The sequence below is a fragment of the Zeugodacus cucurbitae genome, chromosome 4 (genome assembly GCF_028554725.1).
Source record: "Zeugodacus cucurbitae isolate PBARC_wt_2022May chromosome 4, idZeuCucr1.2, whole genome shotgun sequence".
Classification (NCBI taxonomy): domain Eukaryota; kingdom Metazoa; phylum Arthropoda; class Insecta; order Diptera; family Tephritidae; genus Zeugodacus; species Zeugodacus cucurbitae.
In genome coordinates this window covers 39,676,905-39,701,065 of record NC_071669.1, presented here as the reverse complement: position 1 = coordinate 39,701,065, position 24,161 = coordinate 39,676,905, and the positions used below count along the sequence as shown (strand labels likewise).

At 36.0% G+C, this 24,161-nt stretch overlaps 6 protein-coding genes across 6 annotated transcripts; 4 read left to right on the top strand and 2 right to left on the bottom strand.

The window, feature by feature from the left end:
* Positions 1-852: 852 nt before the first annotated feature.
* On the bottom strand, positions 853-1,487 carry LOC114804251 (uncharacterized). Its single transcript, XM_054229793.1, has 2 exons — positions 1,361-1,487; positions 853-1,299 (listed from the first exon to the last, which is right to left on the bottom strand). The coding sequence occupies exons 1-2, from the start codon at positions 1,442-1,444 to the stop codon at positions 853-855; spliced, it is 531 nt and encodes a 176-aa protein (XP_054085768.1). The 5' UTR covers positions 1,445-1,487.
* A 1,117-nt stretch (positions 1,488-2,604) lies between these two features.
* LOC105214430 (A-kinase anchor protein 14) lies at positions 2,605-3,279 on the top strand. Its single transcript, XM_011187858.3, has 2 exons — positions 2,605-2,763; positions 2,823-3,279. The coding sequence occupies exons 1-2, from the start codon at positions 2,752-2,754 to the stop codon at positions 3,213-3,215; spliced, it is 405 nt and encodes a 134-aa protein (XP_011186160.1). The 5' UTR covers positions 2,605-2,751; the 3' UTR covers positions 3,216-3,279.
* A 3,925-nt stretch (positions 3,280-7,204) lies between these two features.
* On the top strand, positions 7,205-7,864 carry LOC105214431 (A-kinase anchor protein 14). The gene is made up of 2 exons (XM_011187860.3): positions 7,205-7,302; positions 7,376-7,864. The coding sequence occupies exons 1-2, from the start codon at positions 7,291-7,293 to the stop codon at positions 7,799-7,801; spliced, it is 438 nt and encodes a 145-aa protein (XP_011186162.1). The 5' UTR covers positions 7,205-7,290; the 3' UTR covers positions 7,802-7,864.
* Positions 7,865-11,959: 4,095 nt separating this feature from the next.
* On the bottom strand, positions 11,960-13,280 carry LOC105214432 (uncharacterized). Its single transcript, XM_011187861.3, has 2 exons — positions 13,162-13,280; positions 11,960-13,099 (listed from the first exon to the last, which is right to left on the bottom strand). The coding sequence occupies exons 1-2, from the start codon at positions 13,171-13,173 to the stop codon at positions 12,707-12,709; spliced, it is 405 nt and encodes a 134-aa protein (XP_011186163.1). The 5' UTR covers positions 13,174-13,280; the 3' UTR covers positions 11,960-12,706.
* A 1,880-nt stretch (positions 13,281-15,160) lies between these two features.
* On the top strand, positions 15,161-16,094 carry LOC105214433 (uncharacterized). The gene is made up of 2 exons (XM_011187862.3): positions 15,161-15,287; positions 15,349-16,094. Exons 1-2 carry the CDS (start codon positions 15,204-15,206, stop codon positions 15,739-15,741), a joined length of 477 nt encoding a protein of 158 aa, XP_011186164.2. The 5' UTR covers positions 15,161-15,203; the 3' UTR covers positions 15,742-16,094.
* A 5,969-nt stretch (positions 16,095-22,063) lies between these two features.
* Positions 22,064-22,753, top strand: LOC105214434 (A-kinase anchor protein 14). The gene is made up of 2 exons (XM_011187863.2): positions 22,064-22,163; positions 22,237-22,753. Exons 1-2 carry the CDS (start codon positions 22,152-22,154, stop codon positions 22,660-22,662), a joined length of 438 nt encoding a protein of 145 aa, XP_011186165.1. The 5' UTR covers positions 22,064-22,151; the 3' UTR covers positions 22,663-22,753.
* The last annotated feature ends 1,408 nt before the right edge of the window (positions 22,754-24,161 follow it).

Below are 24,161 nucleotides of genomic sequence, written 5' to 3'. Positions count from 1 at the left end.
TGTCATCAAACAAACAGTCAGCGCATTCGCTCTCACGGCACTGTTGACAGTCATAACTTTGAAGTTGTAGATAATTTCGTATACCTAGCCACCAGCATCAACACCGGTAATAATGTCAGCCTTGAAATCCAACGCAGAATCACTCTTGCCAACAGGTGCTACTATGGACTGAGAAGGCAATTGAAAAGTAAAGTCCTCTCTCGACGAACAAAAATCAAACTCTACAAGTCCCTCATTATTCCCGTCCTACTTTATGGTGCAGAAGCGTGGACGATGTCAATATCCGATGAGACGGCACTAGGAGTTTTCTAGAGAAAGGTTTGGGAACGATTTACGGTCCCTTAAACATTGGCAATTGTCTTCATTTGGTACTACCAATTGGCGCGAATCTGCCAAAAGGAGAGATGCGTGATGCATAAAATTATGATTCAATAGCTTCTAAAATGTCTATATCGCTTTTAATTGTTTAAATATTTCCGGCCTATTATAGATAGGAAACCTCTAGTTTAGTCTCAAACTCCGACAAACATACACATACATTCTAACAATATCGAATTTAACCCATTGGATCCTTTTTTACTCGCTTGGGTACAAAAAAAAACCAAGTGAGTACAATGGGATCGAAGGGGTTTTCTATACCCAAGCGAGTACGAAGATGATGATCCATAAGGTGACATTCGTAATAGTGCCTTAAAAGTAATAGGAAAATATTATAAATACAATCAGTTTCTAAAAACTTGCTGCACAGAAATTTGCGACAGCGAAATAATATTTAGATTAGAATTTAATATTAGGTACTGTATTTATTTTAACAATCAAAAGTATACAGTAAACAGTAACAGTAAACAATAACTAATTTTGAACAATATGGGCTACGGGGGATGCATGAACCACTGGCACTACGGGGGCAACAAGTGACTTCACTACTGGAACATGGTGAACTACCGGGGCTGAGTAGGTCTTCACAACAGGAACCACAGGAGCGGAGTAGGTCTTCACAACTGGGACAGTGTGAACCAATGGGACGACAGGAGCAACTGTCTTGACTACTGGAACCACCGGAGCGGAGTAGGTCTTCACAACTGGGACGATGGGTGCAGCATGAACCACAGGCACGACTGGAGCAACAGCTTTTACGACGGGTGTAACAATATGGGCATTGTTGTGCACTTGAGTGATGCTTTGGTGAGAGGTGGCAGATGGAACGCTGTGTATAACGGCACCTACTTTAGCCACAACTGGTTGAGCGATGAAACCAGGAGCAGCGGTGGCGAAAGCGAAGAGGGCGACGAATGTGATCTGAAATGGAATTGAAGAATTATTGCACAGTCTAATTTAAATTCATCAATTAGTGCCTTACGTATTTCATCATGTTGTTGATGTTTGGATAGTGGTTGAGGTGCTTTACAGTTTGAAATGTGGAAGTTGACTGATAGTTTTTCATTAAATTTGTGCGAAATTTATAGTGCGAAAATCAGAAGTATAAAATGAGCATAACGTCACTTCATTGGTTTGTTTAGGTCACATTCACCAACCTGTTTAGGTCACTAACATTTTTATGCGCCTAGAGGTGATAAGCCCATATTAATAATTGTACTGGAATAAATTGCTGTTATCGGCACTTATTTACACTCAATTACAAATAACAGATAAAAATTGATTTCAAGATACCGAATGCTGATTAATTTCATAGGGAATATTTTACATTTTGCGGGTTGTATTTCATCAACAAGAACAGACCATTATTATTACAATTATTATTATTACAAGAGCAATCCGTCAATATAAAAGGTATTACGACACACACATTCTGACTCAAAGTCCATCTCATCAGTTTTTTGGTTTAATTTTAGAGATTCACAATGTATACTCGTTCGAATTGGTGAAAATTTGTGTAGACCAGTGTTGCTAAAATTGATAAATAGTATAATGTATCCATAGCACTGCAATGAGTTGCTATTTTAATACAATTCAAACACAACTCCCAGTGCTGAACGAATAACAGAAAAACAGCCAACAAGTGGCCAAAGACCTTTAAAATTGTTTGTGGAAATAAGTGCAACCGTAATGAACTTTTTGATTTTCCGATACTTTATATTTTGCCGTTATTTTTATAAAACGTGTTCTATTTTTATTTTGATAACAATGAATTTTTTGTTTAATACACAATTAACCTTGTATTTCTCAAAAAGTTTGGCAAGAAAATTTTCGAAGATTAGCGTGGAACTTGTGAGCAAGCGACCAAATTGTGGGCATCTAAGGTTCGTCTAGAGCGTGTTCTACGTTGTAATCCATCACTGTCAATAATAATTTCTTATTCCATGCTTTGATATTTGTTACTCTACTTGTGCGCACTGCTGACTTATTTATTATAGGCTTATTGATAATAGGCTTTAAAAAGAGTGTAGCGTCTAAAGCGCATGCGCTGCCAATCACATTGGATTATTGAGCAGAATAGCGGTGCTTACGGTTGCATAACGTAAAAACTGGTTGTTTGTTGCTGCTCAATGTTTGCCTAGAGAAGGGTTCAAGTTCAATGCTGGCCAACGGGGCATTGATATTTGCAACAACTTGGTTTAAACTAAACAAAAACATCAAAGGGGTTAACATGATTAGCAAAAGATAACAGCAACTGTATGCCAAATTTTATACGTGCGAAAGAATTCTTATAAATAGACTGTAAGGGACGTTGAAAAATCAGTTTCCACACAGTTTTCTTGTAGTTAACATCGCAAGCACCAAAAAAGCAAAATGTTCAAATACGTAAGTTATAATTAGCGTTGGATTAAGAAAAGTCGTAATAATCAATTCTTCCATCGCAGATTACCTTCGCCGCTCTCTTCGCTATCGCCACCGCTGCTCCTGGTTTCATCCCTCAACCCGTTGTGGCCAAAGTAGGTGCCGTTGTACACAGCGTTCCATCTGCCACCTCCCACCAAAGCATCACTCAAGTGCACAACAATGCCCATATTGTTACACCTGTCGTGAAAGCTGTAGCTCCAGTCGTCCCTGTGGTTCATGCTGCACCCATCGCCCCAGTTGTGAAGACCTACACCGCTCCTGTGGTTCCAGTAGTCAAGACCTACCACACACCCGTAGTTCATCATGTTCCAGTAGTGAAGTCTGTTGTTGCCCCCGTTGTACCATTGGTCCATGCAGCTCCAGTATTCAAGACTGTTGTTGCAGCTCCTGTTGCCCATATTGTACATCACTAAATCTATTACTGTGATCGGGAATTTGTTGAATAAATATATAAGATTTTACCATACCAAGCAAAACTCGGAGAGTTTATTAAATATCGTGAATCTAAAGTTTATACAAAATTAATTAAAATAAATACAGTGTTAGTTACTGCGAACCGGCTGCATTAACGATTTGGAGGGATGCATAGTATCGATTATTGGAGATTCAAAAACTGTCATGAGAAACAAATTTCTCACAAAATATTGACAATCCATGGAAGGTATCTTATCAATATGCTGACCTAGTATGAAACAACAAATACTATTTGTTACCAGTGTTTTACCAGTATATTACTTGCTTTATTGCTACATGGAGCGGTCCTATTATTATTAGTTTTTTGTTTAATCATCAACATCCGAACATGTAACCATCTGGCATCATGAGAATCCTATTGGTAAATGTGTTGATACTGTCCTACATGATGACGTCGAAATGATCGAAACATCTGTAAACAATTAAGAATTCAACGTAATAGTTTTCATTGACAGGGTGTCGTAACGATCATTCCCCGTATCTGGTTACTAAACACTTAAATGCAATATTAGACAGTGCTTATTAATTCGCTAAGAATAAGTCTCCGACTGGGCAAGAATATAGATTGTTCAAGGTGTTTAATGTCTGCAAAGAAAAATGTCGATTTATTTCTTTAACCAGCCTGAAAAGGCAAATTTCAAATTTATGAAATTGGCTAATATTACAATCATTAAAATAATGTAGTGAGAATTTGACAGAACCAGTGACACGGTCATGGATTGTACCAATAGCGTAATCAATGGTCAATACACACGAATCACGAACGGATTAAAGGATGAAATAAGAACAGGAGCTGCAATTCATAGACAGAAAGAAGCGCCAAATCAATAGGGTACAATTTAATATTTTGTTCAAATTTTGTATTATCTAAAGACACCCATTTAATATTAGATACTGAAGCTTTGTATGCATTACCTGCCATTGTCGGGTCATTTCTTGCGAGTTCTCGGGGTTGTGACATAACTCTTAGCAGGATTATCTGAGGTGAAAATAAAAAAAGACTCTGAAAACACAGTTTTGAGAAAAACGCGTTTCAAGTTTTGGGTAACGATAAAACAACCTTGGGGATCATAACGTCGTCAGATTGAAGGAGCTGAAATTTTACTACAACATTCTAGACATGTTGTAGTATTTAAGTTCAAGTTTGAAGTTCCAGTTTTCGAAAACGGTCGAAATTTACATTTTACACTAAGTAACTATTCCTTGCATCTAGATGTACCGATTATAGAAAGGAAAAGCTGACCAACATACGGCAGTGTAATTGTCATTTTTTATTTTCTTAAGCAACGAATAAAAGATGTGTACGCAAGTAGCCACCTGCCGGTAGACTAATACGAGTGTTTACATTTATGTATCTTTCAATTAAATTTTTGAAAATTTGTGAAATCATTACCTTAAAAGACTTGCTTCATTTTGCTTAAAGAAAAAATAGTTAACCAAATAATTTCGAGAAATCAAGGAATACAATTCTCAATCAGTTCAATTCAAACGCAAACGTTGTCCGCAAAAGCTGTAATACTTTTGTATTCCCCGTTGTGACCAAAGTAGGTGCCGTTGTACACACCGTTCCATCTGCCACATCTCACCAAAGCATCACTCAAGTGCACAACAATGCACATATTGTTACAACTATCGTAAAAGCTGTTGCTCCAGTTGTCCCAGTGGTTCATGCTGCACCCATCGTCCCCGTTGTGAAGACTTACTCCGCTCCTGTGGTTCCAATAGTAAAGACATACTCAGCCCCAGTAGTTCACCACGTTCCAGTTGTAAAGTCTGTGGTTTCCCCCTTGGTGCCAGTGGTCCATGCTACACCTGTTGTAAAATCGGTCGTTGCTGCTCCTGTTGCTCACTTTGTCCACCATTAATGAACCCATATATTATGCGAGTTAAAAAGAACTGCATAAATATTATTGCAATTTTAGAAACAGTATTTTTATTACATTTTATTGGTATGATAAAGGCAAATATGATTCAGATTTATAAATATTATTTCCGTCTACGGACCCTAACCATACATATACCATTGAAATATCAAAGCTTTTACAGGATAGAATAAACAGCACTTAGATTTTCCGTCACAACCGAGAAAAGCTAGTATAAACTTGTCAATTTACAAAAATAAAATAATTGTTTAATGAAATACAACAAGTCTGTTCAGGCGTCGGCAAATACTTTTTTGAAAAGGCAACTAAGTTGATAAGCATGCCACACTTGACATCCTTCAAAAAACACATTAATTGCTTGGGACTACTACATGTGATATTAGATCGTGAGAGATATTTACGGGCCTACTATGTAATTGTTTGCCGGTTAAACTTCTTACGAGAACCAGAAACTAGAATAAGTAGGTTAGAGAATAATGATGTTGAAAATGAAGTGAATAATATGAATTATTGATGGTGGATTACGCATATTTTCATTATCGACGTATGCTGCGCTGAGTATAATAGCTATGACCGTTAGGTGGTACAATAGATTTTCATGTGAATCGATATAAAAATCATCAAATAGGCATGCCACCGACGACATTTATGTGAAATTTCTTAAATTGGCAACCACCTGTCCAAATTTAACAAGAGTGCCTATGAATGACTTTTTATCAAAACTATCGGGCAGTTTAGACATCTTAATGAAATTAGGGCGATATCTTTTCCTACTAATAATTTGATCTGGATAAAATTGGAGCAGTACTTCATATAGCCAAAATACATCTGATATTAGAATTTTCATATTTCCTGTTGATATCCAAATATGAATGCAGATTGTGTAGATTGATATATATTGAATTTAACGGTATTAGATATTAGTTTTAGATTAAACTACTTCAAATAAGCCCTCCGTCAATATAGTTTGTGATCTTGTGTTGATGGTAAATATATGTAGATAATAAAATAATATATCATCTGAGTGATATAAATCTCAAGCAAGTTCACTTGGGGTTTTTGTGTTCATTAACACAATAAAAGCATCCCTCAGTCAATTACACTGTGATAGTCAAAAAAAAAAGACAAGACCAAGTTCGACGGTTTCCCCCTATTTCGGGTCCTACGAATCGAACTGCATCATTACTCTTTTGAGTTACAATCATGGTTTTATACAAAAATTTTTGTTCAATTTTTTCATCAAAGTTGCCCATTGTAAGAGAAAGGCACATTTTTCTTCGGTCTCTAACTTGTTTAATGTTGACTTTTTTGGTAAACTTTCTTTGGCAAAGCTTCTCAGAATAAGTCCGTCTTTAAGTTCTTAGATGACTGTAAACCCCAAAATCAATGTTTTTTGTGTCCTTATAGCCAATATGTCGAAAAAACTGAAATTTAATCCATTTTTTTAATGTTTTTTCCCTCTATCTCAATTCTCTGTAATCTATGCTTAAATTTTGACTCTTAGGCAAGCATTTAACGTTTCTTTCAATAATAAGACTCATCTATCAATGTCTTGTCTTGTCACAGTGTTATTGCTCCAAATTGGATAAATATTTTCTTATGGTCGGTTCGTTCTGAGTACCCTCATGCCAACGCTATGATCCAACACATTTACTGGAGATCGAATACTTCAAGTTGTTTTATACAAATATTAGGCGAATAAAACAAAAGAATAACGAATTATCCAACGCATCCAAAATGCATAAACGATAGGCGTAGGTCAGTTAGATTCGTCTATTATTTGTTTATTCGAAATTTGTGTGCAAAGCATAAAATGTTAAGTGCAGAAACTGGTTACTTTTCAACTACAAAAACCGATTATACACTTGAGTGTTTATACATATTCAGCTATTCACATAAATGTTTGTTAAGTATAAACTTAATGCTCCTATTCACTCCTTCTTATTTATTTATTCGTGTACTTTTCTTCTCTCATTACCAACAACAAATTACATTTGACAACTAATTTGATTGATGCCCTACGCGGTGCTAAGCAGCGAATGATTCCATATAAAAACGCTAAGCAGATCCGACAGAATCATCAGTTCCAACTTAATTGCAATTCAAGCAACAAATCAACCAAAATCTCAAAATGTTCAAATACGTAAGTGAACTGTACCTCATTTAATTCTCGTTATCAAAACCTAATATCTAAAATTATCTTTGTATAAATATAGTTTGCATTCTTCGCTCTCCTCGCTGTTGCCGCTGCCAAGCCTGGTCTGCTCGCCGAGACACACACCATCGTCCAACCAGCTGTGGTTGCTAAAACTGCCTACGTCGATACAAGCGCCTCCTCGGCCATAACTCACCAGAGCCACGTTAACCTAGTCAGGAAGGTGCCTGTAGTGCCAGTCGTCCACGCCGCTCCCGTCGTACACGCTGCTCCCGTTGTGAAAACCATCTCCGCTCCAGTGGTGCATGCCGCCCCTGTAGTTCACTCGGCTCCAATCGTCCACGCTGCTCCTTTGGTACATGCTGCCCCCGTTGTACATGCTGCACCAGTCGTACATGCCGCCCCAGTCGTACATTCCGTCATCCACACAGCTCCTCTAGTCAAAACTGTAGTGTCAGCTCCAGTGGCCCACAGCATCCACCACTAAGGAAATAACTTAAATATGATTTTAAAAAATAACGAATTGGAATTGATACAATTTTATTAGAATAATAAAAATGCGAATTTAGAAAATGTTTAATAAAATTTCCGTAAAGCCTTTATATTAGGGATTATCAAATTATAATTATTTCCTCATCATGTAAGGGATAGTTTGTGCAGAAAACCCTCCTAAACCTTAAAATAGAGATGGCCATTAAAAAAACATCGATGTTTTATTCGATATGATGCATCGAAACTTGACATCGATGTCATGTGATGCATCGAATAAAAACATCGGCACATCGAAAGTATCAAAAAAGTATAAAAAATTGATTTAAAAACATTAAAACTGCAAAATGAATTACATTTTATTGTTTGCATATACAGTGGAACTTCTCTAACTCGAATCACCATATCCAAAAAAACTTCGAGTTATAGAACTTTCGTTAAAACATACAAATTTTCAAAAAGCTGTGAAATATAGATTTATACACAGTATTATTTATTTACTTCGCATAAAGTTTCATGAACATACGTTAAAATGTATATTCTGTGATTTTGTGTATTGCAGTTTGCTATTATTTGGCTCTTGACGTCTGTATCCCATGCCTTAGTTACTTGATTTATGCAATCCAAAAATGTAATATCTTATTTTTTGTTCGTCTCCATGCGATATATAGGGACTCTTTTAAAATGCTGCCTCGATAGTAAAATTTAAAATTTTGTATTATGTCCTGGTCGAAAAATTCGTTGTATGGAAATAAATTTGTATGAAATTTGACTGCTATTGCCAATTCAATAGTTCGAGTTATGGAGATCTTCGAGTTATGTAAGTTCCACTGTATTATATTTACGGAATATTACTTATGCAATTTCTGAAAGAATACTATTAAAAACAACTTTGCTAAATAAATTTGGAGTGTAACAGTAATTGAAAAATAATGTTATTCAATATTTTCAGTTTATAAAAATAATGATGTAGCAACAATTCTTAAGTATTTGAAGGCTAATTTATATAATTTAGGAAATTGTGTTTGTAAATCGTTCCAAATTTCCAGCAAATTTTCCACTAGCCTTCCAACTGGAGTGCGCAAATGTATAAGGATAGCTCGTCTAACATATTTAACAAATTGTTTTGCTTATCTTCCATTTTATTTGGACTCATGACCGTGTTATAGTACACAATTTATTACTTTAAATAAACAATTAGTAATTTTTGAAATATTTTTCTTTTATTTTAAATAATAAAGAATACTTTATATGGTGTTGATCACAATTCCATTTTTTGTATCAAAGCATTAAAAAATGTTTTCAAATTTATCTAAAATACTTCGCAAATATTTGTTTAATGACTTGTAAAAGCTATGTATCGTACTTCGCCTCTATTGGAACCACAGAGGTGGTGGGGAAGAGCAATAGATACGCAATTGACTATTGTTATGAATGATGTTTTTATACTCTCGCAACAAAGTTGCTAAAGATAGTATTATAGTTTTGTTCACATAACGGTTGGTTGTAAGCCCTAAAACTAAACGCGTTAGATATAGAGTTATTTATATCAAAACGATCACGGTGACGAGACGAGTCAAAATCCGAATGTCTGTCTGTCCGACCGTCCGTGCAAGCTCTAACTTGAATAAAATTTGAGATATCTTGATGAAACTTGGTAGACGTATTTCCTGGCACGATAAGAAGGTTAAGTTCGAAGATTTACGTATTCGGACCACTGCCACGTAAACAAAAGGGCAATAACCGAAAACATATAAAGAGCTATAACTAAGCCATAAATTAAGCTATTGAAGTAAAATTTAGGATGAATGATCGCACTATGAAGGGGCATATGTGGATGTATTTTTTTGAAGAAGTGGGTGTGACCCCGCCCCTTACTAAGTTTTTTGTACATATCTCGTAAACTACTAAATCTATATCAAGGAGAAAGTTTCCTTCGTTCGTTTTTTTAGGTACTACCTTATATAGTCCAAACACATTTAAATGGGCGTGGTTCCGCCCACTTATGGGTCAAAAACCATGTCTCCGAAATTACTCGACCAATTTCAATGAAAATCGGTTCATAATACCTGTTTAGCTTCCCAATGATAGGTTGTGAAAATAGTTCAAATTGGTTCACAACCACGCCTACTTCCTATATACCAGAACTTTGAAGTCGATCTGAATCGTTTAGTTTACAAATATATAAAGTAAGCACTAGTGAATATATCGAAACAGAACTTTGCATTTAAAGAGTATCATCGTCCTTTTAAAAATCGCCGAAATCGGTCGGAAAGTTTTCAAGACCCTATATATCGAATATGAGGACCTCAGTGCTTCTAACAAATTATTTCACGAAAAAATATAGTTAAGTCTCTCAGATATTTTGAAGAAATCCAGTTTCTTCTAATAATATGTCTCCGTGCCAAAAATTAGTGAAATCGGGTAATAACTACCCCTAGATGTACCTAATGTTGGGGTTTTCAAACTTTCAATGGACTTTATACCATATATATGCCGAATATTAGTCAAATTGTTTGTTATATTAAAAAAATTAAATTAATAAATTGCGAGAGTATAAAATGTTCGGTGAGACCCGAACTTAGCCCTTCCTTACTTGTTCACTAATATTTTCCTTCCAAATCCACAAGATTCCACGTTTATTAAAAACTCTGTGTAGAAATACGTAGTAAATCGATCAGGTGATCTCAGCTGTGAAAAATGTCCCGTTAACCAACTGATTCTTTAGCTACTTATACAATGCTCATGATGATGACTCCGAATACTAAAGGAGTTTTCAGCTTTATGAGAACTATCAGAACACGTCTGCTTCTGTAATGGCATTAACTTTATTATTAATGGAGGTACAAAACAATGCTGTTTGAACCATCTAAAACGGCTTTAATTTTTGATAAAACGGTTTCTAATTCTTGGAATCCTAATGCTGATATGCAACTAAATTTAATGTGTATGCAAAACACAGGATGTAGTATATTTTTCCAAAGGCTATGTTTACAGCTTTTATCATATTGGTAGCATTATCAGTAAGAAATGTTGATTTGTGTATGCAAAACACAGGATGTAGTATATTTTTCCAAAGGCTATGTTTACAGCTTTTATCATATTGGTAGCATTATCAGTAAGAAATGTTGATTTTTTAGTTACATTAATACCTCAATCTTCGGATGACTTCAAATTCATTTAATGTGATTGCTTATATTTGAAATAGTTCAAATACTCGAATAGTTAAAGATTTGTGTTTCGGAAAATTTTTGATTACTTTCGTGTGTCGTTTGATTACATTTGTGTCCTAATTAAACAATAATATAAAGATATCCAGATTTGATGAGTTAAATTTGTTGAAAGATTTGGAATTTTCTCCAAAAAATCGGTGGTTCCATGATCAATAGCCATATTTTAAAATATTTTTTTAGTAAGTTTGGTTGGTAGCTTTTGTGTTTTTGAGACATATCTATATGTACACCATACATATTCGGACAAGACCACACCCACCTTTAAAATATATTTAAACCACAGATGTCCTTTCCTACTTTATATATTTTTAAAACCAAAATTTCGATAAAACTATTGTACTCTGTACAATACTCATTTTATTAAGATATTAATCGATATACATACATACAGTGGAACTTCCATAACTCGAGCTTTGGAATTGGCAATAACTTAATACAAAATTAAAAATTTTACAATTTTGGCAGAATTTGAAAAGACTCTTTCTATATCGTATGGATGGGAACAAAAAATATGATATTGCGGTTATGGATTTGATAAATCAAGTAACTAAGGCATGGGATACAGACGTCAAGTGCCAAAGAATAGCAAAGTGCAACAAACAAAATTACAGAATAACTGTTTTAATGTATTTAAATAAAACTTTATACGAAGTAAATAAATAAAACTGTGTTTAAATGTTTTAATGAAAGTTCTATAACTTGAAGTCTCTCTAACTCGAAATTTTTTTGTGAGTTATGGTGATTCGAGTTAGAGAAATTTCACTGTATTTTAATAATAATAATATATAATACTAACAGACCGCTCCGGCTTCGCACAGGTTTAAACAAATATTTCAAAAGTTATAAGTATATAAGAAAAATAAAAGAAGGAAAATTCGAATATGAAATTATATTTTATTTGCAGTGACCTAAAACTTGATTACGACCTCTAGCCTTTGGTGTCCGGAGTCTTTTTGATACCCTAACTTGGGAACTATTTCCAGAAAGTTGAGATTCTATCAATAAATATAGCCTATGTTTCACGATACACCTGCAATGGGTCCCAGGACATAGTGACATACCTGAGAACTGTGTGGCAGATGAACTAGCCAGATTGGGCACCACACTGCAGTTGGAGGCCGATAAAGAGGCAATCTGCAAATATACTCGGGGTGAATGTAGCTTTCCAATGGTGAAAAAGTTTTTGAAATCGACACGGTAGTTTTTGAGTTTATTCATTACAAACATACATAGAAATCTTTCCTCTTTATAATAATAGTGTAGATGGAACTAATGGAAGTATTTACCCGATTTTGCCCATATTTGGCACACATGAATATTATTATAAAAAATCTCTCTGAACTTCTATAAAATATATAAGATATTAAAGATATTTTCAGTTGAGATGTTTGCTATGATTTCGAAAAATTTTAAGTATATACATATATTCATGCCTCCAATGCTACAAACAAAGCAACGTTTTATTGAAATATTTGCGTCGAAGTCTGATTAATATATTTTGAAGATAGAATCCACAATTTTGTTATATGGAAAGAAGACGTGGTTGTGAAACGATTTAACCCAATAGTTGCTGATATTGGGATTTTGCCACATAAGAGGGCCATTGAATTTTTTTAATTTCAATCATTAACATTTATTCAGTACTATTTAGCTCGTATTATACAGATTCATTAATGATGGACAAAGTGGGCAACTGGAGCAGTAACAACCGATTTTACAACGGGCGCAGCATGGACCACTGGCACCAAGGGGGCAACCACAGACTTTACAACTGGAACGTGGTGTACTACTGGGGTTGAGTAGGTCTTCACAACTGGAACCACAGGAGCGGAGTAAGTCTTCACAACAGGGACGATGGGTGCAGCATGAACCACTGGGACGACTGGAGCAACAGCTTTCACTACAGGTGTAACAATATGAGCATTGTTGTGCACTTGAGTGATGCTTTGGTGAGAGGTGGCAGATGGAACGGTGTGTACAACGGCACCTACTTTGGTCACGACGGGCTGTGCGATGAAACCAGGAGCAGCGGTGGCGATGGCGAAAAGAGCGACGAATGTAATCTGAAATGGAATTTAAGAATTATTGCACAATTTATTTCAGTTTGACCAATTAGTGCTCTTACGTATTTGAACATGTTGCGGCTTTTTAGGCGGTGTTGCTTACAGATTAAAGTGTGGAAGCTGATTGACGTTATCCCAATGAATTATTGCGAAATTTATAGTAGCGAATCATAGTTCGGTATTAATACTTCATTTGCATTGAACTTGAACTTCAAATTTGCTTAACAAGTTTGACAAATTAACAATAAGCAATTACTTAAATGGCAGCATACTCACATGAATATAAGGTCAGCTTTAAATACAAAAGTATCAGACCTTTGTTGGCAAGCTTTGTCGTTTGAATTGAACTGATTGAGTTACAGTGCAAAACACAAAGCCATACTCTTTTAAATCTTGAAACGTGATTTGACAAAATTTCAGCAAGGGAATTGGATTATGTACATATTTAAACTCACACTGTTTAAATAATTATTATAAGATACCAGCAGTTTGATAAGTCCGTGAGAAATAAAATAGTCTATCAATTTGTTACCTTCACATTTCACAGGATTTATTCATTATCGGATTCAACCATGCGCCGCTTTGTGGTTTTCGGTCCCACGCAGCTTCTCGACCCTGCAGATTCTACCAGAGAGTACTTCGGTAAATTTCGTCAACATCCTTATGTAGGGTCTGGTCAATCTGGTCACCAAATTTTCACAATTCTACGAAGTTGACGAAAGTTTTTAGTTTTCATTGATCAACATTCAAAGCCATATAAGCATGGTTTTGATTTGGGAATTGAGGATACGGAGTATGGTTTTTGTTGATAAACAAATTAACGCCTATGTATTGTTCAGTTGGTCAAATGATACACGCACATTATTTATACGATTTGCAATGGGTTCCGATGTCCCACCTATTGGGGTAATTTTACTACCAAGAAAGCAGAATACCATTTTTTTAATCTCTTTCACATAAAGTGGTTGTTATATTTTGTTTAGTTTAAATTTAGTTGTTGCAAATCTCAATGCCCCGTTGGCCAGCATTGAACTTGAACCCTTCTCTAGGCAAACCTTGAGCAGCAACAAACAGCCAGTTTTTACGTTATGCAACTGTAAGCACCGCTATTCTGCTCAGTAATCCAATGTGATTGGCAGCGCATGCGCTTCAGACGCTACACTCTTTTTAAAGCCTATTAGAAATAAGTCGCGGCGTCAGCAGTGCGCAAAAGTAGAGGAGGAAATATCAATGTTTGGAGTAAGAAATTATTATTGACAGTGATGGATTACAACGTAGAACACGCTCTAGACGAACCTTAGACGCCCACAATTTGGTCGCTTGCTCACAAGTTCCACGCTAATCTTCGAAAATTTTCTTGCCAAACTTTTTTAAAAAATACAAGGTTAATTGTACATAAAAATAATTTCATTGCTATCCAAATAAAAATAGAACACGTTTTATAAAAATAACGGCAAAATATAAAGTATCGGAAAATCAATAAAGTTCATTACGGTTGCACTTATTTCCACAAACAATTTTAAAGGTCTTTGGCCACTTGTTGGCTGTTTTTCTGTTATTCGTTCAGCACTGGGAGTTGTGTTTGAATTGTATTAAAATAGCAACTCATTGCAGTGCTATTGATACATTATACTATTTATCAATTTTAGCAACACTGGTCTACACAAATTTTCACCAATTCGAACGAGTATACATTGTGAATCTCTAAAATTAAACCAAAAAACTGATGAGATGGACTTTGAGTCAGAATGTGTGTGTCGTAATATCTTTTATATTGACGGATTGCTCTTGTAATAATAATTGTCTGTTCTTGTTGATGAAATACAACCCGCAAAATGTAAAATATTCCCTATGAAATTAATCAGCATTCGGTATCTTGAAATCAATTTTGTATCTCTTATTTGTAATTGAGTGAAAATAAGTGCCGATAACAGCAATTTATTCCAATACAATTATTAATATAATATGGGCTTATCACCTCTAGGCGCATAAAAATGTTAGTGACCTAAACAGGTTGGTGAATGTGACCTAAACAAACCAATGAAGTGACGTTATGCTCATTTTATACTTCTGATTTTCGCACTATAAATTTCGCACAAATTTAATGAAAAACTATCAGTCAACTTCCACATTTCAAACTGTAAAGCACCTCAACCACTATCCAAACATCAACAACATGATGAAATACGTAAGGCACTAATTGATGAATTTAAATTAGACTGTGCAATAATTCTTCAATTCCATTTCAGATCACATTCGTCGCCCTCTTCGCTTTCGCCACCGCTGCTCCTGGTTTCATCGCTCAACCGGTTGTGGCCAAAGTAGGTACCGTTATACACAGCGTTCCATCTGCCACTTCCCACCAAAGCATCACTCAAGTGCACAACAATGCCCATATTGTTGCACCCGTCGTGAAAGCTGTTGCCCCAGTTGTCCCGGTGGTTCATGCTGCTCCCATCGTCCCAGTCGTGAAAACCTACTCAGCTCCTGTGGTTCCAGTAGTAAAGTCTTACTCAGCCCCAGTATTTCACCACGTTCCAGTTGTGAAGTCTGTTGTCGCTCCCGTGGTACCAGTGGTTCATGCTGCACCAGTAGTAAAATCGGTTGTTGCAGCTCCAGTTGCCCACTTTGTCCATCATTAATGATTCTGTAGTACTGAATAAATGTTATTAAAATTTTAGAAGCTTAAGAACTTATTAATATGTTAAAGAGGAAGTATTTAAGAAGTGTTGGCGAGGAGATACTGGTCAGTTAAGCTAATTTGCAGGTTTTACGCTGAAATACAAGATGGCTTCCAAGATTATATGAGAATAGAAAGTAAATATAAAATGTTAGTTAGTTTAATAGTGGTTCTTATAATTCCTTAACTTATTTTAATATTTATGGGTATAGGAATGTAGGCAAATATGGACCACCAATATTTTTTCGGTATATATATAGTTCACCAAATACATGCAATAATACAATCAGCCCTATTGTAAACTTCATGTGAATAAAGCATTCCCATGTATTTTTATTTCCACATGAAAGAAAATTTCGTATTACAAATTTCGTGTGAATGAAATTTTTTACATTTTTTAAATTTTTTGTTTTTGTTTTGGTTTTTTGATGATTCGTATTGGGGCTAAAAATGAAGATTCCGTTTATAAAGCCAATTACGCGACTGTTTTTACATAAAACAATAAATTATAATTCCATATGGAAGTGTTGAGATGTTTCCACCTCATCTTCTTCCAACTTCTGCACCGGTTCTAATTTTTAATGGGACAATAACCCCTTCAACTAAGAAAAAAAATATTACTGAGGGCAAAGAGCTCCCAAGATGTCGAGAAATCGTAAGATGTCGAGATTATCCTTGGGTCAGAACGATCTTGTTACTGACTAGCGCTTGTGCAGACTAGCTGAAGCCCAACTGTCCAATAGAAAATCAGAATAGAATAGTGCTCCTACTTGTTTCCATTCTCCTGTCGATAAGACTGACATGTGTAATCCTACAATTTCCTGAATTGCCATTAAACTAAAGGACGCTACGCTTCGAAGCAGTAGGTCCGCTGCTACTTTTTTAGTAGCCACTTGCACTTTAAAAACGCTAAAATAGTATTGAAGTCTTTTGAAGAGCCCTTCACCACACAAGGGTATGAACCCAAAGTTAAATTAATATTTGGCGGGATTCTTTTGTGGTGGAGGCTTCAAAACGCTTCACGACTATTTTAGTGTTTTTAAAACGCAAGAGGCTGCTAAAAAAGTAGCAGTGGATATATTCCTTCAAAGCGTAGCATCCTTCGGTGAAGTGACGATTCACGCTCGAGACTGGTAAACTATGTCTACGCTCACTTTCAGTCGATACCAGTTATATCTTCACGATTAGACTAGTTTGGGAGCCTGGTCACGGAGGAATCCTGGGTAATAACGTAAGGCTATTGAGCTTTCAAGGCTAGGCACGTCAGTCTTAACTACAGTGGAATGCGAATACGTAGAAGCACCACCTACGCCCTTGTGATCTAAGTTAACATATCACAGTAAAGCACTAAACAAGTGCAACTATATCTGTGATTGCTGCGCAAATAACAACACACACAAACAACAACAAGCGCGGCTCATGTTGGAGACATAACGGAAACGGAAGCTAGTGGAAACGCTAGCCAGTGGTAAACAACACCAGCAGTTTACATCGTGGGAATTGCCAAATCAGCATTCTGGATCATGCGGCAATCCACGTGAGGCTTTGGCTAAGTATGTTTTGGTAGGCGTTAGGCATTTAGGTGCAGACACCGAAAAGTCAGTCATAAGAACTCGATCGTCGGTAACGGCTGCCCTACATAGTAGGGTAATAAATACAATATAAAAATCAAACGTTTCGTTTTCAATTACTTCTACTGGACAATTAGGCTTCAGCTGACCTGGGTAAACGTTGGCCAGTCAAAAGATGTTTCTAACCCTAGGAAAATCGAAATATGTCAAGGGCGCTCTTCATTCTCAGTACCTCCGTAGTTGCAGAGGTCATTGACCCATTAAAAATTTTATCGGGTGCTTACTGCTGATGATTCCTAGAAGAAGACGAGTTGGAATCATCTCAACACTTCCTTATGGAATGCCCAGCCTATGCGAGATTGAGACTAAAATTCCTGTGATCTCACTTTTTTGAGCATCCTTGCGAATTAGCGAATTTAGAAGTAAACAAGTAAGGAAAGGCTAAGTTCGGGTGCAACCGAACATTTTATACTCTCGCAATTTATTGAAGAAATTTTATTAAAATAACATACAAATTTACTCATAAATTCGGCATAAAGTCCAATAGAAAAATCGTCACATATCGTATATGAGGGCTGAGGTAATTCCTGAACCGATTTCATTCATTTTCACCAGCAAGGTACACTATATCCAAGACTATTTATGGAACAGAGACACACTATTAGAAGAAAACAATTTGGAATGAGGTGGAATTCAAAATTGATTTATAAGGAAAGTAGTCGAAGTTGTGAACCGATTTCGCCCCCGAATTTCATTGAAATCTGTCGAGTAGTTCCTGAGATATGGTTTTTGACCCATAAGTGGGCGATGCCACGCCCATTTTTAATTTTGTAAAAGAGTTTGAGTGCAGCTTCCTTCTGTTAATATTTCAGTGAAATTTAGTGTTTCTGACGTTTTTCGTTAGTGAGTTAACGCACTTTTAGTAATTTTCAACCTAACCTTTGTATGGGAGGTGGGCGTGGTTATTATCCGATTTCAACTATTTTCATGGTGTGTAGTGGGGTAATGGGTAGAAAGTTTGGTTTATATGGCTAAATTGGTTTGCGAGATATATACAAAAAACCGACACTTTAGGGGCCATCCATAAATTACGTCACACCTTGAAGGGGGAGGAGGGTATCACTCAGAAGTGACATTGCGTGACAAGGGGCAGGGAGGGGTCAAAAGCTTTGCGACATCACATTTCAAAATTTAGAGCAATATTGTTTCCCGTTCTGCTGCGCTCTTGGGTGCTAGACGACTGACTGCTCTGTACCACGCCGATCACTTACTGGTGTACTATTAAAACATGATGCTTTTGGGTCACATCTTGATTCAATTAATCGAACTACTGACTTAGATCTAGAAAAACGAAACTTCGAAAGTGCGGGCAATGTGTTGGCTGAGATTTGGAGCAAGTTAGTCATTGATAATTTTCCAGTCGTTGCTGAATATGTTGCACCAACTGTTACTGGACTGGATATTGAACAGGTTTGATGTTGAAAAATAATGCAACTTGGTATGCTAAACATGTACGTGAGACACAATATTTTTTACAAATAATTAAATGTGAAACTATTGCATGTAGCGGTGTAAGACGTTCTAGTCTTTGGAAATTATTAAAAGAAGAATTTTTCCCACCACCTGTGTTAATTAAACAGGCATCAGAAGGTTAAGGAGTCTCAGGGAGTGATGACAACGACGCTAAGTTTGCTCCATTATTACTACAGATATTATTAAATCTCCAAGCATCATCCCATCTAAACAAGTTCCATATGATAGTTATTGCCCTAGTGTCGAGTCCTACTTATTTAAAAGATCGTGTAGCATATGTGGTCTATATTTTCCTTCATATAAAGCCACCAACAACACAAACAATCACATAAAAAACAAGAGCTGTTACCTATCGCGAAAATTCGTCCTCAAAGAATTGCGGCTAGACGTGCCCGAGAGATTCTCTGTTTAATGAATGATGACGATGCTTTATGGATGGAAGAAGAAGATGTTGATGCGAAAGATGTTCCTGACATCCAAATTCAGAACGAAAATGAAGTGCCTGGTTTACCAATAAAAAATTATATAAAGGAGTGGGTCAAAAGTCCATGGACACAAGATGATTAAGTTTTGTATTTTTAATTAGCACAATTAAGTATCTATTTATTTTCTTGACTAGTCATCTGTTGTCTCTGTACTTTAATATTTAACTAAATGTTGATTTTATTAAGGATTATACAATAAATATAAGAATCAATAGAATAATCTGTTTTTTTATTCAGTTCAAAATGTGGCAACTTGTGGCAACTTGTGACAAGGAGGGGGCGAGGGGTAAAAAGTCCTTAAATTCGAGTGACGTAATTTATGGATGGCCCCTTATGTGTTTTTGGTTTTCGCCATTTTGTGGGCGTGGCAATGGTCCGATTTCGAAAGCAACCCTCTCACGGTCCCAAAGCATATTTGTGCCAAGTTTCGTCAAGATATCTTCATTTTTACTCAAGTTACAGCTTGCACAGACGGACAGACGGACAGACATCCGGATTTCAAATTTACTCGTCACCCTGATCACTTTGGTATATATGACTCCATATCTAACTCTTTTAGTTTTAGGTGTTACAAACAACCGTTATGTGAACAAAACTATAATACTCTCGTAGCAACTTTTGTTGCGAGAGTATAGAAACATATGCAAATTTGTAGTTGGTTCACTGCGCTATTAGGGTTTTTTTTGGACTTTTCTGACAGCCATTAAACCTAACCTAAGTTATATTAACAAAACACAGTTGAAGTTGATAAGATTGTTAAGGTATTTGATTAAATTATTCCCGAATGAAATTTATTTGTGCTAGTTCATTAATATGTAAGAGTGCCCTAGTGTACCGCTCTATGAGTGCAAGTAGAGCGCGCGCGCACATGAAAAAGTTGTGCTATATGAAATTTTTGACTGATTCAGAACTTTTTCGATTTTATTCTTATAGTTGACAGTTTAAGCTTGCATTTAAGCCTAATTAGAGACTTCTAGCACGTCAGCATAATTCTCTACACGTAATCAAAAAAGGTCAAAGACAGGGTTTTTTGAGACTTTGAGTCCATTTTGCTCAAAATCTCGACGTGATGGGCACTTCTGGAGGTCATATTCGTGTTCAGCGATGAAAATCCTATAAGAATATCATTGTCTGATCTCTGTTTCATTTTTTGTGTCGACCAGTGATATTGGACTTAACCAATGTTTTCGAAAAATATTGTGAAAAACATTATTATTAATTACTGGATGTACTTGGTAAAAAACCAAAATGAATGAAAAAATATTTATTTTTGGATGAGAAGAAAAATGCATATATACATAGAAATATATTCAAATCAATATATATACTAAATAATATAGCAACTACCTTTAATTTAGATTATTTAAGAAGTCGAAATAGTCGTATATCGGACCGGTATTTGTTGAAATATAATTTTTTTAAGAATATCTGGCATTGATCCCTTATATTATCTGTCATATAAGCTTGACCAATGAAATAAGAAGATAACGTTAATTGTGCCCGTATTTTCACTTTGGATGTAACTTATATACAATAACCCTCTGGATAAACACCAAGAAAAGGCTTCCATGTCACTGCCAAAGACCCATCAGCCTTTTCTCGTTTCTTCTGAAAGTTCTGAAGAGGCTATTGACTAGTACACAAGGGAAAGAATCCCCATAAACAAAAAGTTTAAGGCTATAAAGACTACGTGGTAGACACCACGTATTAATAAATATCGTCTATAAGATCACTAAAGGTTACTTAAATGTGGTGACCTGCTGCTTTGGAAGGCTGCAATCTGCATCCCGTGGACAAGGTGAAATGCCTGCGGGTTATTCAAACCAGGAAGCTCTCGTGGAAGCCAAACATTGAGGAGAGAGTGAGTAAGGCTTCAGTGAACCTTTACCTTTGTAGAGGAGCTATTGGGAAAAAGCTTGGGACTCTCACCAACATTGGTTTCCTGGCTTTGTCGTCTGGTGGACGGCGCTTGGAATGGTCACACTTGCTAAGTATCTAGAGTGTGGATCTCATGGGAATCTGAGGATTAAAAACAACACCAACCATGGCTCTAAATTTAATTTTACACCTTGCACCCGTGAGGAAAATGTCGATTATATCCGTATTTTGGATTCTTAGGATATAGTTACCTGTAATTAATAATAATGTATACTTTTTTTACATATTACTCAAACTCAAAAGTTAGTATAACTTAATTTTTGTAAATTTTCACGTCAAAACTAAGAATGGTAAGTAATATTATTTTCCACAAGTTGTGCATTAGTAGTCCTCAGGAACAGGCTAGTTGCACTTCATTACACTTGCGCAAACTTACCGAGGTTATCTTTGAGATTGAGATGTGTAGCTTCTGAGTCACTTCACGATGTCAACAATACTACAATAGGCGTAGGTCAGTTAGATTTTCGCTCATTATCTATTCATTTGAAATTTGTGTATAAAGCATAGATTGCAAAGTGTGAAACCGGTTACTCTTTAACTCTCATTAACTTCAAAACATTATTATGCACTTGAGTGTTCATATGTATGTATTCGGCTACACATATCCATAGGTGTAGGGCAAGTGTTAGTTTAAGGTTTCTTTCTTTCCTTCTTACGCCAATTTTATTTGTGTAATTTTCTAATCTCATTACCAACAACAAATTAGATTTGACAACTAATTTGATTGATGCCATGTCTGATGCTAAGCAGCGAATGATTCCATATAAAAGCGCTAAGCCGAACCGACAAAATCATCAGTCCCAACTTCATTGCAATTCAAGCAACAAATCAACCAAAATCTCAAAATGTTCAAATACGTAAGTGAACTGTTCCTTATTCAATTCTCGTTATCAAAATTCAATAACTAAATTTATCTTTGTTTATATATAGTTCGCATTCTTCGCTCTCCTCGCCGTTGCCGCTGCCAAGCCTGGTCTGCTCGCCGAGACACACACCATCGTCCAACCAGCTGTGGTTGCTAAAACTGCCTACGTCGATACAAGCGCCTCCTCGGCCATAACTCACCAGAGCCACGTTAACCTAGTCAGGAAGGTGCCTGTAGTGCCAGTTGTCCACGCCGCTCCCGTCGTACACGCTGCTCCCGTTGTGAAAACCATCTCCGCACCAGTTGTGCATGCCGCCCCCGTAGTACACTCAGCTCCAGTCGTCCATGCCGCTCCATTGGTTCATGCTGCCCCCGTTTTCCATGCTGCATCAGTCGTACATGCCGCCCCAGTTGTACACTCCGTGGTCCACACAGCTCCTCTAGTCAAAACTGTAGCCTCAGCTCCAGTGGCCTACAGCATCCACCACTAAGTCAGAAAATAACTGGATTGTAATTTTTAGAAAAACAAAAATGATTTGACAACTTAAAATAAAAACGATACAAACTATTTAAAGGAAAAATTTTGTTGAAGCCAAATTTCTTGGGTGAACCATTCCAAAAATAATGACGGTAGGAATGGTCGAAATTTTATCTGCATATGTCGCGTGAGACATTCAGTTGATTTCTGAAAATCAGATAGGATATTGATTAATATTATTTTTGAACTAACAAAATTTCAACTGTTAACAAAATCTTCAATAAAGCACATTATAAGTTATAGTGGCTTTAAATTATTCACCAATATTAGAAATGTGACAGAAAGCCAAAGCATTCAACTAGATATCAAAAATTTATGTAATACGATTACATTATGTAAAGTGAAGTCATAAGTTTTTTTAACAACTTTTGATTTACGAGTAAGCCACTTTCTTAACACGGTATTTTTGCGAGCATTGATAACAGTATAATAATAGACCATGCGGAAAAGTCCATCTAGAATATCAATACGGATTTAGACATGACAGATTTATACTAGACCAAAAAACCAAAAAAAACAACCCATGTCGAAATGTTATGAGTCCAGCGTTTATTTATATATGCTGTTTACTAATTTTAAACAATCTTATGTATCTTCGCTGACATTCAAGCGGGAGGTCCCCAAATTGCTCTCAAAATCAAGTAAGATAAAACCAAATATATATATGTTATTAGGTGAACCAGCACCAAGACTGAAAATTAACCAATCATTTAAAACTGTGAAGTATTTTACTTACTTAGGAATAAAACTCAGTAGCGAAAACTTGCCAAGCCTTACTATTGAAAAGAAAATACAAGCCAAACAAATCAAAACTGCCCAATAGGCAATGTCAACTTGCACTGTACAAAACCATTATTCTACCCATATTATGCTACGTAGCAGAAACATAAACGCTACTCGAAAAGGCAAAGCCAAACTACAAATACTTCGATAGACAAATCATCAGAATACTCTTTGGAGCAGTCAAAGATAGTAATGAGTGGCGTATGGTGAAACCATGATGAAGACTCTATACCAACTTTTAAAATTAAATGTTATCCGCTTTTTCAAAACGCAGCGATTAAGCTGGCTAGAACATGTAACGAGAAAAGAGATAGAAATTGTAGTAGCCAAAGCACTCACCACTCAAGCAAGGGGTAGAACAAGATCAGAATGGATTGATAAACTTGAGAAATACATGAAAAAGATTAACATATAGAACGAAGGAAACCGCAAATGACCGATATGAATATGGTGGTCGCATGTGCAGGAGACCACAGCTCACAGGCCTCTATAATGCATTAATTTGTATGTTTCAAGCAATAATCCTTTAAATCAAATGGTTTATTTTTTTTTCAGAAAAAGAAACATGTACCTTACTTTATGTCGCGATAAATTTTGGTATTATGAACAAAACTATTATATATACTATATATGTCCACAATTTGACGAGTGTACAAAAACAACACTAAA

Excerpts from the sequence above, each read along its gene's own strand:
- LOC105214433 (XM_011187862.3), top strand. The coding sequence starts at position 15,204 with ATGAAAAACTATCAGTCAACTTCCACATTTCAAACTGTAAAGCACCTC. Across the intron at positions 15,288-15,348 it reads TCAACAACATGATGAAATAC|ATCACATTCGTCGCCCTCTT; the intron begins GTAAGGCACTAA and ends ATTCCATTTCAG.
- LOC114804251 (XM_054229793.1), bottom strand. The coding sequence starts at position 1,444 with ATGAAAAACTATCAGTCAACTTCCACATTTCAAACTGTAAAGCACCTC. Across the intron at positions 1,300-1,360 it reads TCAACAACATGATGAAATAC|ATCACATTCGTCGCCCTCTT; the intron begins GTAAGGCACTAA and ends ATTCCATTTCAG.